The sequence below is a fragment of the Salvelinus namaycush genome, chromosome 11, assembly GCF_016432855.1.
Source record: "Salvelinus namaycush isolate Seneca chromosome 11, SaNama_1.0, whole genome shotgun sequence".
Taxonomy (NCBI): domain Eukaryota; kingdom Metazoa; phylum Chordata; class Actinopteri; order Salmoniformes; family Salmonidae; genus Salvelinus; species Salvelinus namaycush.
Window position 1 is genome coordinate 2017145 of NC_052317.1, and position 18631 is coordinate 2035775.

The following is an 18631-nucleotide window of genomic DNA, read 5'->3' on the forward strand; positions in this document are numbered from 1 at the left end:
TTTCGGTGGGCATTGCTTATATTTATTTCTTAATCCCCACGATGCGTATCAAAGTAGTGTAATGGAGGTGTACGTCGTATAAATGAATAAGTTTGATGGAACAGATCAGAATGTTTAGCTTAAAATGTTGATAAACTATTATTTATTCACATTTTAGGAGCAGCTATGTACACACACAGGCTTACGCGAAAATGTTCCAAAATACAATTTGCGGAAAACATTGTTCTAAAATGCGCACTGCACATGCGAGCGGTTTCATGGACAGAGATGGAAATATCCGTTAGAAAGGGGAGATCTTAAGATGCACGAACTATCACAGGTTGCTAATAGTGCTCAGCGATTAACCGACATTTTGTTTGTGCACATTGCACAGTTTCTGTAGAGATACATCCGATCAAGCCAGAACTATGCGAAGTAGTAGGGAGTTGTAGTTTCCAACAGGCCAATATTCTATATAGTTTAGCGCAGAAAACATGGTAAAGCCTGCTACGAGAAAGAGACAGAAGAATGCTTCGCAAGGTATCTCTACCTGAAAATACATGCTCGAAGTGATTGATAGTTGCAATTCAGCAGTCATAAAAGTATGCCTTATTTACTTTGAAGAACTAATAAAATAGTGATTTTGTCAGAGGTAACAGCTCTATGGAGATGAGATGATGACTTGGAAGTCATCAAATAAAACAAATGTAATATACACAACTGAAATATTTTATTAAAGTAATGTGATTAAATTATTAATAAGTGATAAGCAGTGATGTGTAGTCACTACCATCATGGGACTTTTATTAATTGTATTATTTTGTGTTCTTACTGCATTCAACCCACAAAATGCATTGTGCATTTAAAGTTTAAAAACTGATATGGCAAAACTGATTTTTTTTAAGTAATCCAACCGAAACCGAACCAACCTCAAAGCACTAATCGCTCAGCACTAATTGCTAATATGAATAGGATAATGCCTTTGGCTGATAGACAATGAAAGACATTTGAAAGAAAACCAATATTACAGGAGAACCCATAGGAGGAAGTCTATAAAATAATTGCCTACACGTTTCTATGGTGGAATTTTGGCTATAGGTATTTTGAAGCAAGGTAAGAAATGCCTCATAATATGAAGTAAAACGTCCAGGTTCCAAACAATTAAGAAACAGGAAAAATATAGCGACGTTACCGTCTTCTGGTTGATGGAAAGGCTTTCTCAGAAACCTTCTCAATTGAATGTTAACTAGCTACAATGTAGCCTACGCCTACCTGGCATAATGATATCATGATTATTTGCAATCCGGTGGCCATTTCTTTTGCAAATTCCATTTTATGTGCTACAGAAACACTACTAACCAAACAACAATTCTAGGTGCCTGCGCAATTGAATTAAAGGGTAACTACAAGAAATAAATGTCATGCATTTTTTCCCAGACCTCAAAAGTGGTCTCCTGATGTGGTTAAAGCATTGTTATGGACTTAGAACATCCACTTTTGTTGTTCTTTTTTTTAAAATATATATATAAGTGTGACTTTTTGGGGGGGAAATCAGAAACCTGTGAAATTCAGGCTCAGTTAACAGCCTCAGTTAACAACAGTAACATTGTGTGAAGTATTGAGTTTACTTTATTGAATCAATTCCAGAAATGTATCTTGTGTGTTCTTTTGTCTTATTTTCTTTGTATTTGTTGAGTTTTAGCCCTAGTTCAAACACCACTCTATCGCCGCACCAAACAAAAAAATAACTTTCTCTTTGGAAGAGCGGGGATAGAGAGCCGTCTGAAACCATTAAGTGAGCCGATTTTTTTCGATAGTTCGGCAGCTTCTCTTTTGGCCTAGTGCGGTTGAAGTAAGCCTTTGTTTCATGCAGCGCATCAGAGCAGTTCTTCCACTTTCAGGAGAAATGGTAATACATATTAATATGTGTTAATTGCATGCAAATAATAGTTGCTTCACTACCACACCCACAACAGAAGCACAATCATTGTCTCGGATTTCCAGGTGGAGGACTTCTGTAAGAGGTCGCTGTTATGTCGACCCAAAACTAACGAGGAAGTCTGCTGCAGCGTTGAGAGCAGTTGTATGAAACCAATCGGTACATCAAGCAAAGCTTTTAACCTTGCCTGGCCGCTCTTAATTTCTATTCAGTTCCACTCGCCATAAAATCGATGTCTGAACTATGCATAAGATTTCCTTTAGTGAAGTATTTTGTTTGACTTTGTTTGATGTGTTCGTTTGGTTGAAACCCTCTCTGCGTCTTTAGGCTTGGCAGGTTCTGGGCACCACACAGGCCGAGAATGAGAATGAGCAGGCGGCCATCGTGTCACTCCAGAGGTAAAAAATTAGTTGTTTCGACTTCAGAAAGTATTCAGACCCCTTGACTTTTCCCACATTTTGTTACGTTAGCCTGATTATAAAAAATTATATATATCCTCAGCAATCTACACACAATACCCAATAATGACAAAGCAAAGCAGGTTTTTAGACGTTTTAGCAAATGTATTAAAAAATAAAACACACTTTATTTACATTATTCAGACCCTTTGCTAGGAGAATCGAAATTGAGCCCAGATGCATCCTGTTTCCATTGATCATCCTTGAGATGTTTCTACAACTTGGAGTCCACCTGTAGTAAATTCAGTTGATTGGACATGATTTGGAAAGGCACACCTGTCTATATAAGGTCCCACCGTTGAGAGTGCATGTCAGAGCAAAAACCAAGCCATGAGGTCGAAGGAATTGTCCGTAGAGCTCCGAGACAGGATTTTGTCGAGTCACAGATCTGGGAAAGGGTACCAAAAAATGTCTGCAGCATTGAAGGTTCTCAAGAACACAGTGGCCTCGATCATTCTTAAATGGAAAAAATTTGGAACCACCAAGACTCTTCCTAGAGGTGGCCGCGCGGTCAAACTGAGCTGTCGTGGTAGAAGGGCCTTGGTCAGGGAGGTGAGCAAGAACCCGATGGTCACTCTGACGGAGCACTAGAGTTCCGTCAGAGTCCTTCCAGAAGGACAACCATCTCTGCAGCACTCCACCAATCAGGCCTTTGTTAGAGTGGCCAGACGGAAGACACTCCTCAGTAAAAGGCACATGACAGCCTGCTTGGAGTTTGCCAAAAGGCACCTAAAGACTCTCAGACCATGAGAAACAAGTTTCTCTGGTCTGATGAAACCAAGATTGAACTCTTTGGCCTGAATGTCAAGCATCACGTCTGGAGGAAACCTGTCACCATCCCTACGGTAAAGCATGGAGGTGGCAGCATCATGCTGTGGGGGATGTTTTTCAGTGGCAAGGACTGGGAGGCTAGTCAGGATCGTGGCAAAGAGTAACGGATCAACGTACAGAGAAATCCTTGATGAAAACCTGCTCCAGAGCGCTCAGGACCTCAGACTGGGGCGAAGGTTTACCTTCCAACAGGACAACGACCCTAAGCACACAGCCAAGACAACGCAGGAGTGGCTTCGGAACAAGTCTCTGAATGTCCTTGAGTGGCCCAGACAGAGCCCGGACTTGAACCCGATCAAACATCTCTGGAGAGACCTGAAAATAGCTGTGCACCAACGCTCCACATCCAACCTGACAGAGCTTGATAGGAGCTGCAGAGAGGAATGGGAGAAACCCCCCAAATACAGGTGTGCCAAGGTTGCAGCGTCATACCCAAGAAGACTCGAGGCTGTAATCGCTGCCAAAGTTACTTCAGTAAAGTACTGAGTAAAGGTTCTGAAAACTTATGTAAATGTGCTAAAATAAAAAAATATATAACGTTTTTTGCTTCATCATTATGGGGTATTTTGTGTAGCTTGATGAGGGAAAAAAACAATTGAATACATTTTAGAATAAGGCTGTAACGTAACAAAATATGGAAAACGTCAAGGGGTCTGAATACTTAACGAAAAGCGCTGTATATACATGTATACAGTGTCACAGGTGGGATCGAACCCTGGTCTCCAGTTCTGATTTAAGTCATAAGAGTCCGACTCACCTTCATTACAACAGCACAACTATGTTGTTTAACTTGATAGGGTTAACAGCAAACATAGTAATTTACAAGGAAATTCCTAATCCATTACTTTTTTCAATCCACAAATAACCTAATTCAATGGGTGTTATGTGCATCAGCAAAAATGTAGTCTCTCGCCAAGAAAAAAAAAAAGGATTATTTATACATTTCAAAAATTTCCAAGGGAGATGCATTCTCCCCATCCTACCTGGAACGACCTCACCTGGTGTGCACAAAAAAAGACAAAACCAGAACATCCCAAATAGGCAATCAACCGTACTTTCTTGCACAGAAATCACAGCAGTCCCTGTCTGCAGGTGTCTAGACCTCCACCACAACAACTTGCCGGCCCTCATGGCCCTGGCGGTGAGTTTGACCAACACAGGCATGCAACAGGACGCTTGCAAGGCCCTGCACCGCTGGATCTGCCACAACCCCCGTTATAAACATCTACTGCCAGGGAGCCGGAGCCCACTGCTGCAGGGGTCCCCCACCACACCGCGCAGGGGTCGTCCCCATACGCCAACTTCTTGGTACGCCCACCTCTTGGTTACAATACATATTCAGTGGTTCCTCCTTTAAAAGTTGCGAGCTTACACCGCAGGACTTAGAGGTCATTTGTGGTTTAGTACGGTACCCTGCATCACCACTTCATTGCTCCAGACCAGCGCAAGGGGGAGTTAGAGCACTGATTATGCTTTTGGGTCCTACTGCGTCTCTGACTGACTGGGCGACACAATAGGAAAAATTGTGCACGAATTCAGTATTACTGACTAAAACTGTTGTTATACTAAGGTTTTTATTATTTTATTTTGTTAGGATTATTTTGCTTTTACTGTATGCCACTCCCGACCAGTCATGTTGTACAGCGCCTGAGTGGCGCAATGGTCTAAGTCACTGCATATCAGTGCAAGCTGTGTTTTTCTACAGATGCTTGTTCAATACCTCAACTGGGAGATCCATGAGATGACTGTAGGTATTTGGTTTCTCTCCCTCTAAAAACAGATATAAATAGTTATAAATAACAAACTGGCTTTATTTACAAATTAGTAACAATGTCTCACCCCATGTTCAAGAATGGCCTTTTTTTCGCTCATTTTACGTTATTTGAAAACAAAGTCATCTCCAAAATATTTAAGTGGCACTGAACTAATAACGGAGCTGACTAGGGAAACGTTCCCGCTGTTCTATTCTTAGTGCCAGTCTGCACGTTCAAACTAAAACAATGTAACTAATAATAGCATCTTTATTTACTTAAACTTGTTGTACTTAAACTTATCATTAATAAAATAATGATAAAAATACTCTTTCAAAATGCTGATGTTTATTTAGTTATGGATCCATAACGAATTACTATGGGAATAAATATCACTGAATTACAGAAATATTATTATTATACCTTTATTTCAACAAGGAACACAGACTGAGACCAAGGTCTCGTTTACATCTGGGCCCTGCGTATACATGTTTACACATACAGATTAGGTACAATGATTAAAAAATTACACAAGACAAACAAAACAATCACAGATAACACAAAAAAATACAACAGCAGATTGTTACATTTACACATACACTACCGTTCAAAAGTTTTGGGTCAATTAGAAATGTCTTTGTTTTCCATGAAAACATACAAGAAATGAGTGACAAAATGAATAGGATATATAGTCAAAATGTTGACAAGGTTATAAATAATGATTTTTAATTGAAATAATAATTGTGTCCTTCAAACTTTGCTTTCATCAAAGAATCCTCCATTTGCAGCAGTTACAGCCTTGCAGACCTTTGGCATTCTAGTTGTCAATTTGTTGAGGTAGCCTAATAAACAAATGCAGGTGGCTTATATATTCTAAATGCTTTATTATCCAAATGTAAAAGCATATACTGTACAGTACTGTATTTCTTCATCAGCATCTTTATATTTTCGTTAATGAAATAATGATTAAAAAATACTCTTTCAAAATGCAGATATTGATTTAGTTACGGATCCATAACGAATTACTGTCGCAATAAATAGTACTGAATTACAGAAATATTGGAACAAAGTTGTCTAATGAAGGCAAACAAATTGTTGCTTACTGGAAAATACTCTTTCAAACACACATGGTCACGTTGTACAGCGTCATTATGGCTATTAGCAGGGCTATATTTTGGCTTTCATAAATATTATTTTGGCCTTTATTCAGATTACAATCACTCACTGTCGTTATACAGTTGAAGTCGGAAGTTTACAAACACCTGGAGTCATTCATGTTCAAGAATTGCCTTTTTCTCGCTCACTCTAGGTTAAATGAAAATGAAATCTCCAAAATATTGTTACTTTTTAAACAAAGCGATTATTATTATTATTATATATATATATTTTATAATTATATAAAAGCCCCTTAGATATTCTTACAGATCCTAATGGAAAATGCCCCTTAGATATTAATTTAGAATTTTCCAATGTAATTGTTGGCGGAGTCTCGTCATTGAAATAAATATATTTTAGATATACTATAGGCCTACCATAGGCGAAATGAATATTTGTTACACTACAATTAGGGTGTGGAAATGTTATGCCCCTTAGATATTAATTTAGAATCCTCTTATGCTGTAGCCTACTCCCGACCATCACGTTGTACAGCGCAATATTTTCCATTCAATCCTAACGGAAATCCTGGGGGTTTCGTTTTTCTCGGAATAGAAACACGATAATATTAATCAAATTAATTAAGCCAAATTTCTTAAAATCAATCTCATGTACTATGTTATTACAAAAAAGGTTTTACATTCTCTAGTAATGCCAACATGGGAGACTATCAAATGCTTCTCAAAGTTGCCCTCTGGTGGTCAAACTAGCACTAACTTGCATTAACGTAAAAAATGGCTGACAATTAAATAACGTGCCATAGAATGCTGTAGCAGCCCTCAAGATGTGCTGCAGTATGACGCAACTTTTAAAGGAGGAACCACTGTCGCTTGCAGATATATTGCATTATTCCTTGTTATAAGCATATATGAGCCTTTATAATGTAAAGTGTCCATTTTAGGACAGCCTCAGTCTCAAGATGACTTCTTTCAATCTCAAGATATCTTAACAATGTCTTAACATATTAAGCCTATCTGGCAAAAAAATTATGTCTTTCATTTCTGATGGAGCTCATTTAAAATTTCTGCATAATTTACTTAAACTTGTTGAATCCATGCACTTTGGTTACTATCTTGAAGCACATCAAGTCCACAGTGTGTCAATTGTCACAGTGTGTGTGTGTGCTTGCAGCACCCAGCTGGTGGAGGTCAAGGGGTTGTATCAGGAGGCCGCCTTGCTGAATACAGATGGGGTCGACCCGGACCTCCAGACAGGCCTTGGGGTCCTGTTCAACCTCAGCTCCGAGTTTGACAAGGCTGTGGAGGCCTTCAACTCAGCCCTGTCTGTCAGACCTGAGGTATCCATTAATATAGTACAGAGACACACACACTATACACAAACCTATCACAAAAACACCTAAACCTACCACACGCACATGCACACACACACCCTTCCACCCCCACCTATTCTGGTTATGTTGTGTCTGTCAGGACTACCTGCTGTGGAACCGCCTGGGGGCCACACTGGCTAATGGGGACCATAGTGAGGAGGCAGTGGAGGCATACACCCGGGCCCTGGAGCTCCAGCCGGGCTTCATCAGGTCCCGCTACAACCTGGGCATCAGCTGCATCAACCTGGGAGCGCACAAGTAGGCGAGGGGGTTGGGATGGGATGGGTTGAGCTGAGTGAGAGGGCAGTCAGATAGGGAGAGAGTGTAGTAAAAGATGCAATAATCATTTTCTACTTTATAGCGCCCTTCATTACATCAAAGAATCTCAGAGCTTCAAAATAAGACATGCAATTTAGAAAAAACAACATCACATCATCATGAGATGGACAGTCATTAGGAAGTTCATGGCTTGAGTGGTCATCTGAGGGAGGGGGCAAGCAAGCAGCACGGTCTTATCAAGGTGTCTCGCATCTACTACCGAAATGAAGCACCCACTTGGATGATGCTACGGCAGTCACGTGGCGCCAGAAAGCACACCACATTTTATAATGTTACTTGTTCTCCCTACGATCCTCATCACTGCACACCTCTGCCGTCATGCTTTTCGGCTGGCATTTGAAACAAAACAATTGCCAGCTAGCCTGTTAACATTAGTTTGCTAGCCAAACAAACACATGACTTGCCTTTCAGTCTTAATGCTGTGGTTGATTCTGATGATATTAGCTATATTAATTGTTCATTCTTAAAACAAAAAGATTGTATGGAAAAAATCCAAGTGAATTACAAAAATATTTACAAAAAAGGTACTCTGCTTAGGCTGCTACTAGGGTGCCATGGCAACTGTAGAACGATGTCGTTGAAGGCTTACTTTCCTGTGGAGTTAGGAATAGTATATCCTTGTTAAAATGACAGGTTTAAAGGGATAGTTCAGCCAAGTTTACTGTTTCCTTACCTTGAAAGCAGTCTAATGACGGACTGACTGGATAGACTGGCTACTTTGACAAAACCAAAGCAATGATTACAGTCTTTCCTTGTCCATAGACTGCTTTCAAAGTAAGTATATATACTTTTAATTGAGCCATCCCTTACTTTGGGGTCCTACCAGTGCTAACAGGGGTCCTAACTCTCCAATTGTTTTACACTGAACAATGTTAATGCTATTAAAGCTGTTTGTAAACAAACCCATATTTTGGGTTAGAGAATCTCTTGGTCCATGTACTACTTTCTACTTATCCATAAGATTAATTCAAGTTGTAATAACGGCAAACTATTCCTTTAAGATGAAGTACAATTGTAATAACAGCGAACTCTCTCTTAAGATAAAGTAAAGAGAGTAATAATTAAAACACTTTAAAGTTGTTTTGAAAAACATTCACCTTTTTCCTGATTTTGTTCTTTAGGGAGGCAGCTAGTAACTTCCTGACTGCCCTTAACCAGCAGAGGCAGAGCCAGAGTCACCAAGTCATGTCGGCTAACATCTGGGCTGCCCTTCGGATCGCCCTCTCCATGATGGACCGGCCCGAGCTCTTCCAGGCTGCGAACCTTGGAGACCTGGACCGTCTCATGAAGGCCTTCGAAATGGGGCGGGTTATGTGACCAGGTTTAGTGGGGCTCCTCAGATAAACAGTTCGCTAATTGGCTAGAGGGTTGCCAGATTGGTGACCAAGAATGGCTTCTGTTAATGTAAAGCTAAATTAATGTCTGACAGGAAGAGAGATTAATATTATTAAAGATAGGAAAAAGAGGGAGGGATTGTAGAATAATGGAGGTGTTCTAGGATTTGAAATGCCATTATAGTGGAAATATTGGAAGACCTGAACCAACTTGGGAAATATACACACTCTTTTAATTTAGACTGGCCTCCAGCAGCTGAAATTAGGCTACAATAACGCAGCCATAGATCAAAAGTGGTCATTTATTCCCCATTCGCTTTGGTATGGCACTGTATACAACTTCTGCTGTGTGGTCAGATGTCATCTATTTTAAGTGGATGGGAAGATTGTTTTTAACCCTTTGAAACGGATTTGCACCACTGCAATGGGGTACTACTATTTATTTTTTATCCTCGAAGAGCACAACGTTGACTGAGAAAAGGAAAGACAGAGTCTGCTGTAAAATAGAGGAAAAACAAGCCATGCATGCCCGGCGATCACATTGTGAAAGAACTGAAGCCTTATACTAAGTGAAATGATATCAAATGCACAAGTCGTAATCACTTTTATAGACAGCAGGTACTGATGGTCAAATTGTGTGTAGTAGTATAGACTAGAGTCCTCGTGTGTATGTTTTTTTCCCCGTTTTGTACATACCTGTATTTATTTGGAGTATCACTTCCATGCAATGCTCCAAGTACAGTATGTAATATATGACTGGTTGATAGGCCGGAGAGTAAATAAGCTCATTTGGACATACACACACGTTTGTCGGTACACAGACTGCCCCTGGATGAACAACCATTGTACCATTTGGGGACTCTCTGTGTGTGTGTGTGTGTGTGTGTGTGTGTGTGTGTGTGTGTGTGTGTGTGTGTGTGTGTGTGTGTGTGTGTGTGTGTGTGTGTGTGTGTGTGTGTGTGTGTGTGTGTGTGTGTGTGTGTGTGTGTGTGTGTGTGTGTCTTGATTTTATTGCAACCCCTCTACAGCAATAAGTGTAGTGTTTTTCCCACAATGCCCACTTACTACTCAAGTAGTAAGTACCCACACACACCTGCTTGCGACACCTGTTCCATCTGTTTTCGCAACATCAGTCACATGAAAGGATGTCTGCCTCTCATCTTTACTAGCGTCTCAGTAGCAACTAGTGACGTTCAAACAGTGCTTTGTGAACCTGGCTTCAAAGTGTGGCAACAACCGCTGAAAATGAAATCTCTCTGAAGCAGCCTGAAATCTCTCTGAAGCAGCCTTCAAATGAGAGTGATTGTCACCGGCAGAAACAACAGCGAGGGAAATGCACTCAAAAGACCTGTTAAAACAAGTTATACAAGTCAGTGTTTGATGAGCTATGATTTCAAGCATAAATCATCTGCTTTTTAAGAAGTTTTGTTTTTGACGATAGATTATCCAGTTTACTCTTTCTTACCAGAAAAAAAGACGTGGTGTTTAGTGATTATTGGTTTACGACTGAATTGGTAGTGGGCATGTGTTGAATTGACAGTAAAATCCCTATGCAATATACAGTACATTTGTATAACATTGACTGTTGTCTCATATTTGGTTCAATTAACCAAACTCATTGTTTCTTTGAACTTCTGTCCACATGCAAAGGCTAAAGACATTACGATTATTTGTTAAGCATGTGTGTTAGTGCTAGGCTGGAACAAAAGCCTGTTCTCTGGAACTGGAGAACCCTGATTTACACTAACCAATTCCCCATTTCCTTAGAACTTACTTTTGGTCTTTTTACCTTCTCAGATTCTCAATAATTTGAATGTTGCCCATGGAATTTGAGAATGTTGGCTTGTGTAATGTAGTATAATAATATTTATTGACATTGTACAGTACATACAAATGGAAATGTTACTAAACAGTTTCCCCACTGTTTCTACACTGTAAATAGATTGCACTGTATAAATGAAAGTTACAGCCCAATTCTAAAATGGATTAAATAAAAACAAAATGCTCAATCTACACACAATACCCCATAATGACAAAGCTCAAAAAAAGTTTTTTTACATTTTAGCAAATGTATTAAAAATAAACAGAAATAACTTATTTACACAAGTATTTAGACCCTTTCCTATGAGACTCAAAATTGAGCTCAGGTGCATCCTGTTTCCATTGATCATTCTTGAGATGTTTCTACAACTTGGAGTCCACCAAAGGTAAATTCGGTTGATTTGGACATACTTTGGAAAGGCACACCTGTCTATATAAGGTCCCACAGTTGACAGTGCATGTCAGAGCAAAAACCAAGCGATGAGGTTGAAGGAATTGGGGAAGGGTACCAAAATAATTCTATGGCATTGAAGGTTCCCAAAAACACAGTGGCCTCCATCATTCTTAAATGGAAGAAGTTTGGAACCACCAAGGCTCTTCCTAGAGCTGGCAGCCCGGTCAAACTGAGTAATCGAGGGAGAAGGGTCTTGGTCAGGGAGGTGGCCAAGAACCCGATGGTCACTCTGACAGAGCACTTGAGTTCCTCTGTGGGAGAAACTTCGAGGGACAACCATCTCTGCAGCACTCCACCAATCAGGCATTTTTGGTAGAGTGGCCAGACAGAAGCCACTCCTCAGTAAAAGGCACATGACAGCCCAATTGGAGTTTGCCAAAAGGCACCTAAAGACTCTCAGATCGTGAGAAACAAGATTCTCTGGTCTGATGAAACCAAGATTGAACTCTTTGGCCTGAATTCCAAGGTTCACATCTGGAGGAAACCTGGCACCATCCCTACGGTGAAGCACGGTGGCGGAAGCATCCTGCTGTGGGGATGTTTTCCAGAGGCAGGGACCGGGAGACTAGTCAGGATCGAGGCAAAGATGAACGGAGCAAAGTACAGAGAGATCCTTGATGAAAACCTGCTCCAGAGGGTTCAGGACCTCGGACTGGGGCGAAGGTTCACATTCCAAAAGGGCAACGACCCTAAGCACACAGCCAAGACAACACAGGAGTGGCATTGGAACAAGTCTCTGAATGTCCTTGAGTGGCCCAGCCAGAACCCGGACTTGAACCCAATCGAACATCTCTGGAGAGACCTGAAAATAGCTGTGCAGCAACGCTCCCCATCAAACCTGACAGAGCTTGAGAGGATCTGCAGAGAAGAATGGGAGAAACTCCCCAAATATAGGTGTGCCAAGCTTATACCATCATACCAAAAAAGACTCGATGCTGTATTCACTGCCAAAGCTGCATCAACAAAATACTGAGTAAAGGGTCTGAATACTTATGTAAATGTAATATTTCTGTATTTTCTTTTATAAATGTGCAAAATGTTCTAAAAAACACTGTTTGCTTTGTCGTCATGGGGTATTGTGTGTAGATGGATGAGGTATAAAAAATAAAATAAAAATTTAGAATAAGGCTGTAACGTAGCAAAATGTGGAAAAAGTCAAGGGGTCTGAATACTTTCTGAAGGCACTGTACATAAAAAACAAAACTTATCAAAAATTGTATTTACAGGATAATACCAATATATATTTAATGCATTTCTCTAAGAACAACTATTACATGTATTAGCAACTGCATATATTTTACTCACAAGCTACAGTTCAAATACCACCTGTAACCAAAAGCACTTACTAAATCTGCACTTGCATATTTGTGATTAAAGGAATAGTTTGCCCAAATTACAAAATAAGTTAGTATACTTGCATGATAAGAAAACAACTATGAGCCAGCCATCACTATGGATAATATTCTCTCCTGGCCAATAGAAACATCTGAGCATCTATCTTTGTAATTTGCGTTACTATCCCTTTAAGCCAACTTAATTAAAAATAGCTGTACTGATCAATATGCAATATGTTTTGCATGTAAACATGTTGTGAAGTCATATCCTTTGTAAGCATGTACCCATCATTAGTTGTCACTTAGCTTTTCCAAATGTTCATGCCACTGTATAATATACAGTATTCCTGTAAAGAAAAATTAAACACGGGTTTATTGTCAATATTCAAATACTATTTTAGAAATTAAAGTATTGTTACATAAGATGAATGCTATTGTTTTTTTCTGGATGTCTCACAGCTGCAACATATTTTCACTAAATAAAGTCACATAACAGTATTATTATAGCCCAGTGACGCCCTTGTATTGGAATCCTTACCACATCCCTGATTTGAAATTAAACATACAGTACCAGTCAAAGGTTTGGAGACACCTACTCATTCATGGGTCTTTCTTTCTTTTTACTATTTTCTACATTGTAGAATAATAGTGAAGACATCAAAACTATGAAATAACACATATGAAATCATGTAGTAACCAAAAAAGTGTTAGATTCCTCAAAGTAGCCACCCTTTGCCTTGACAGCTTTGCACACTTGGTATTCTCTTAACCAGTTTCACCTGGAATGCTTTTCCAACAGTCTTGAAGGAGTTCCCACATATGCTGAGCACTTGTTGGCTGCTTTTCCTTCACTCTGTGGTCCAACTCATCCCGAACTATCTCAATTGGGTTGATGTTGGGTGATTGTGGAGGCCAGGTCATCTGATGCAGCACTCCATCACTCTTGTTCTTAGTCAAATAGCCCTTACACAGCCTGGAGGTGTGTTGGGTCATTGTCCTGTTGAAAAACAAATGATAGTCCCACTAAGCGCAAACCAGATGGGATGGCGTGTCGCTGCAGAATGCTGTGGAATGCTGTTAAGTGTGCCTTGAATTCTAAATAAATCACAGACAGTGTCACCAGCAAAGCACCATCACACCTCCTCCTCCATGCTTCACGGTGGGAACCACACATGCGGGGATCATCTGTTCACCTACTCTGCATCTCACATAGACACGGCGGTTGGAACCAAAAATCTCAAATTTGGACTCAGACCAAAGACAGATTTCCATTGCTCGTGTTTCTTGGCCCTAGTAAGTTTCTTATTTTTAACCCTTGTTAAAATAGGAAAATTATGTGGATATATTGAAGCAACATCTCAAGACATCAGTCAGGAAGTTAAAGCTTGGTTGCAAATGAGTCTTCCAAATGGACAATGACCCCAAGCATACTTCCAAAGTTGTGGCAAAATGGCTTAAGGACAACAAAGTCAAGGTATTGGAGTGGCCATCACAAAGCCCTGACCTCAATCCTATAAAAAATGTGTGGGCAGACCTGAAAAGGCGTGTGGGAGCAAGGAGGCCTACAAACCTGACTCAGTTACACCAGCTCTGTCAGGAGGAATGGGACAAAATTCACCCAACTTATTGTGGGAAGCTTGTGGAAAGGCTACCTGAAACGTTTGACCCAAGTTAAACTATTTAAAGGAAATGCTATCAAATACTAATTGAGTGTATGTATACTTCTGACCCACTGGGAATGTGATGAAAGAAATAAAAGCTGAAATAAATAATTCTCTCGACTATTATTCTGACATTTCACATCCTTAAAATAAAGTGGTGATCCTAATTGACCTAAGACGCGAAATTTTTACTAGGATTGAATGTCAGGAATTGTGAAAAACTGAGTTTAAATGTATTTGGCTAAGGTGTATGCAAACTTCCGACTTGAACTGTACATACATACACAGAAACAGAAGGCATTTGATCCCAGTGTGGCACAAATAGAAGATTCATATGGCAGACAAGCCTATACACACACGTGCCATTTACCACATAGAAGTGAAATATTTTTACAATTAAATTATAGGTATATGACAAGAATGCCAAAATATGCATCTATCCAACTCTCAATATATTCAACAGCAATTGGTTGGGTAAAGGTGTTCGCAATACGGTGAAAGCTCCAACACTGCAAGACCTAAACTATCCAGACACTTCAGATCTATAAGCATTAAAGGATTAGAACTCAGCCAGAGAAAGGGGTATGGAGTGAATTGGGACTGGTACAATGAGTAAGACTAAAATGAGTTTGTACAACAAGGAAAGGATATCCAACAAAACAAATCATCCATTGATCATCATTCTCACCATGCTTATGGCCTCAAGGCAATCTAGATAATCTTAGAAGTCCAGAAGCTCCCAAGTTTCTATATCATCCAAGTCCAGATCATCGGACATGTCTTCATCCTCAAAGCCTTCTATATCCTCTTGAATGTCCCTAACTTCAAGAGTGTCCCACAAAACAGGAGTATGCCACAAAACAAGAGTAGCCAGAGAATGTCTGGAGCTTAAAGAATTTTCAAATATGACCCCAAAAATCTGGAACATCCAAATTCTTCAAATTGAGTTGAGGCGAGCAAGTGGTGAAGTGTGATATTTGATGCCTCTTTTCATCCGCATGGCGTAGTGGAATAATTAGCCACAGCTGTGAGTGACACACCTGAGCCTCCTTCCTTCCCTAATCTGACATGACTAGATGGGTCAAAGGAATTCAATGGAACCCCTTGTTTAGACATATCAAATTATGCCAGAGCAGTGATTACTTCAACAATGGAAAGAAGTACGGATGCTTAACTTCGGAGCCCTGCCCCCTTGGCACTTGTGGAGATCTGAGCGTATTCGATAGGTGTAAGCAATAAAAGTACATGTAGCTCTCCTTGCTCTATGTATGCTATAAATCCACAGGTGTTCATCCTTCTTCAATGTTAAGGTTAGGAGAAGTTTTCCTCTTGAACTTCTACACTATCTTAAATGCTTAAAATGGAAATCTCACCACTATTCAACCTATTATTCATCATCTCCAGCACCACCCCAACATCAACATAGGTAACTTGGGTGACTTATCAGAAGGATCACAACCATCCAGCTTCAGTTCTTAATGGAGAAGCTGGACCACTACACGCCAAGACTGTTGTCCTGGTTTAAGTCAAGAGGGGGTTTATTATTCAACTAAGCAGGAAAATGTTAATTGACTAACTTTGCCTGCTCATAGTTGTTTAAAATGTAATGGTGCTCACCAGATGATGTCAGTGTTTTGTACAGTACAGTTATTGCCAAAATACAATAAATAAAGTTGTTTCAGTGACAGTCAGCTAACCTATGAGCCACCCGGCCTATGTATTGAATACGTGGAATTGGATTGTGAAGATAAAGATGCAGGAATCCTGCACACAATGTGCTTAATTTCCATTAAATTTTTTGTTTGGTGAAATATGCATAAAATGAGAGTAATTGCCCATAACTTTGCATATTTTAATACTTGTATTAAAAATGCAGAAGAAAATCTCATCTACTGGAATATTTTATAGAGAGACTAACTTTATGTTTAATCAGTTTAGACTCAAGATACATTTGTTTGTTAATCTTTATGTTGTGTTGTTTTTGATGAGTGTATTTGTAATTTAGACTATCATATTATAGTTTTGATGAATGTATTTGTAATTTAGACTATCGTATTATAGTTTTGATGAATTAAGCAAAGCCAGTTCAGACAGGAAACCTGAGTGTTGCATCAGCTGTTAGCAAGCACCATAACATACCTGAGCTGAGATTCAAACAATCAGTTCTCACCTTAAAACCTCTTAAGGATTACCCCCCTTTTTTTTTCTTCTTTTTTTTCCCGCCTAAAATGACATACCCAATCTAACTGCCTGTAGCTCAGGCCCTGAAGCAAGGATAAGCATATTCTTGGTACCGTTTGAAAGGAAACACTTTGAAGTTTATGGAAATGTGAAAGAAATGTAGTAGAATATAACACAATAGATCTGGTTAAAGATTATACAAAGAAAAAACCAACCGTTCTTTTGTATTTTTTTGTACCATCACCAGCAAGAGAAAGGCCATAATGTATTATTCCAGCCCAGGTGCAATTTAGATTTTTTTTTTTTTTTTTAAAGGTCAGTTAAAATAGACCTCCATATGTCCATTGTCCCGCTAGCGGCACAACTTCCGGTGGAACAATTCAAATTCAAATATATAATCATAAAAATGATGGATATTAAACATTAAGGTACGTATAAGTTTCTTATATAGTTTGAAAGCTTAAATTCTTGTTAATCTAACTGCACTGTCCGATTTACAGTAGCTATTACAGCGAAAACATGCCATGTGATTGAGGACGGCACCCCACATCAAAATATTTTTCCACAGGCACAGGTTTCATAAATTCACAAATAGCGATTAAATATTCACTTAATTTTTTAAAATCTTCCTCTGATTTGTCATCCAAAGGGTCCCAGCTATAACATGTAGTGTCGTTTTGTTAGATAAAATACTTCTTTATATCCCAAAAGGTCAGTTTAGTTGGCGCCATCGATTTTAGCAATCCACTCGTTCAACATGCAGAGAAAGGAATCTGAAAATCTACCCCTATTCTTTGTTTCAACAAGTCAAAATATGTTTCTATTGACTCTTCAGATACCCTAAATTGTAATCAAACTATAATATTTCTTATGGAAAGAAGTATGTTCAATAGGAAACCGATTTTAGCAGGTGCGTACTGTCTTCATGGCGCGCGCAAATACGAATTTCCAAGATTATGTCCTTCTACTAAAACTGTTATTTCTTATTTGTTTTTGAGGTTACAAGCCTGAAACCTTCAACATAGACGGCTGACACCCTGTGGAAGCCATAGGAATTCCATCCAGGGAGCTAATTTTCCGTATGACATTATACTTGCCATTGTAAGAGGATGGTCTCTCTCAAAAACAAAATTCAGGTTGGATTTTCTCCTACGATATCTATTGTGTTATATTCTCCTACATTATTTTAACATTTCTACAAACTTCAAAGTTTTTTCTTTCCAATGGTACCAATTATATTCATATCCTGGCTTCAGGGCCTGAGCAACAGGCAGTTTACTTTGGGCATGTCATTCAGGCGGAAATTGAGAAAAAAGGGGCCTAGCCCTAAGAAGTTTTTTAATATCAAAATGTCTAAGACAAACTTCAAGAGCATAACACACTTTTTGAAACCATTTTGCCTTATCATACTGGCGACCTCCCCGCAGAGTTACCCCTTAGGGAGAAATCCAGACCGTACAGCAGTCCCAATCTGGTGAGATTTGTCAAACAAGACAAAAACAACAACAGCAATACACTTCTTCAAATAAACTAGAGGTGAGAAGAACATTCATAGGCAGACATGTGAAGAAACAAATTAGCATATTTACCAAAAGCCCCAGGGGACCAGTAATAAAAAACAATACTATCTGTTAAATCAAAAATAACCAAATTAGAATAACAAATCAAATTAGAATTACAACTCTTGACTCCATAAGGAAATAAGTATATCCCATAAGGTAATGGTAAAATAGACTAGAGACAGGTGTTCCTCATTCAGGGCAGCTCTCTCTGTCCTTCACGTGTTCCAGAATGCACATAGGACTTCTGCTGAATGATGAACTATTGAACCTTTATTTTTTTGAGCAGTGTATTTCAGAATAAGACGGAATAAAGTGTCTCACGATATTAAAGTCCCTAGGATTTTTCTGAGTTGCATTGTTCCTACTCGATCATGTGTAATTTGCTTCGTGACTTCTGAAATCGAAAACCCCCAAATATGTTCTCATATGTACTTTCCCATATGATGCCTTTTGGCCCTGCTCTACCAAATAGTTTACTAATGAGGTGATGTCTGGCATATGA

The 18631-nt window shown here is 39.3% G+C and overlaps 1 protein-coding gene across 1 annotated transcript in view; it reads left to right on the forward strand.

Annotated features, from left to right (window-relative positions):
- pex5lb (peroxisomal biogenesis factor 5-like b) overlaps positions 1 to 9099 on the forward strand; it is an 82956-nt gene extending 73857 nt beyond the window's left edge. The window contains exons 7-11 of the mRNA XM_039004441.1: positions 2246 to 2316; positions 4300 to 4515; positions 7245 to 7410; positions 7544 to 7701; positions 8904 to 9099. Of these exons, the coding sequence (XP_038860369.1) occupies positions 2246 to 2316; positions 4300 to 4515; positions 7245 to 7410; positions 7544 to 7701; positions 8904 to 9099 (807 nt within the window). The remainder of the gene's footprint in view (positions 1 to 2245; positions 2317 to 4299; positions 4516 to 7244; positions 7411 to 7543; positions 7702 to 8903) is intronic.
- Positions 9100 to 18631: the final 9532 nt, after the last annotated feature.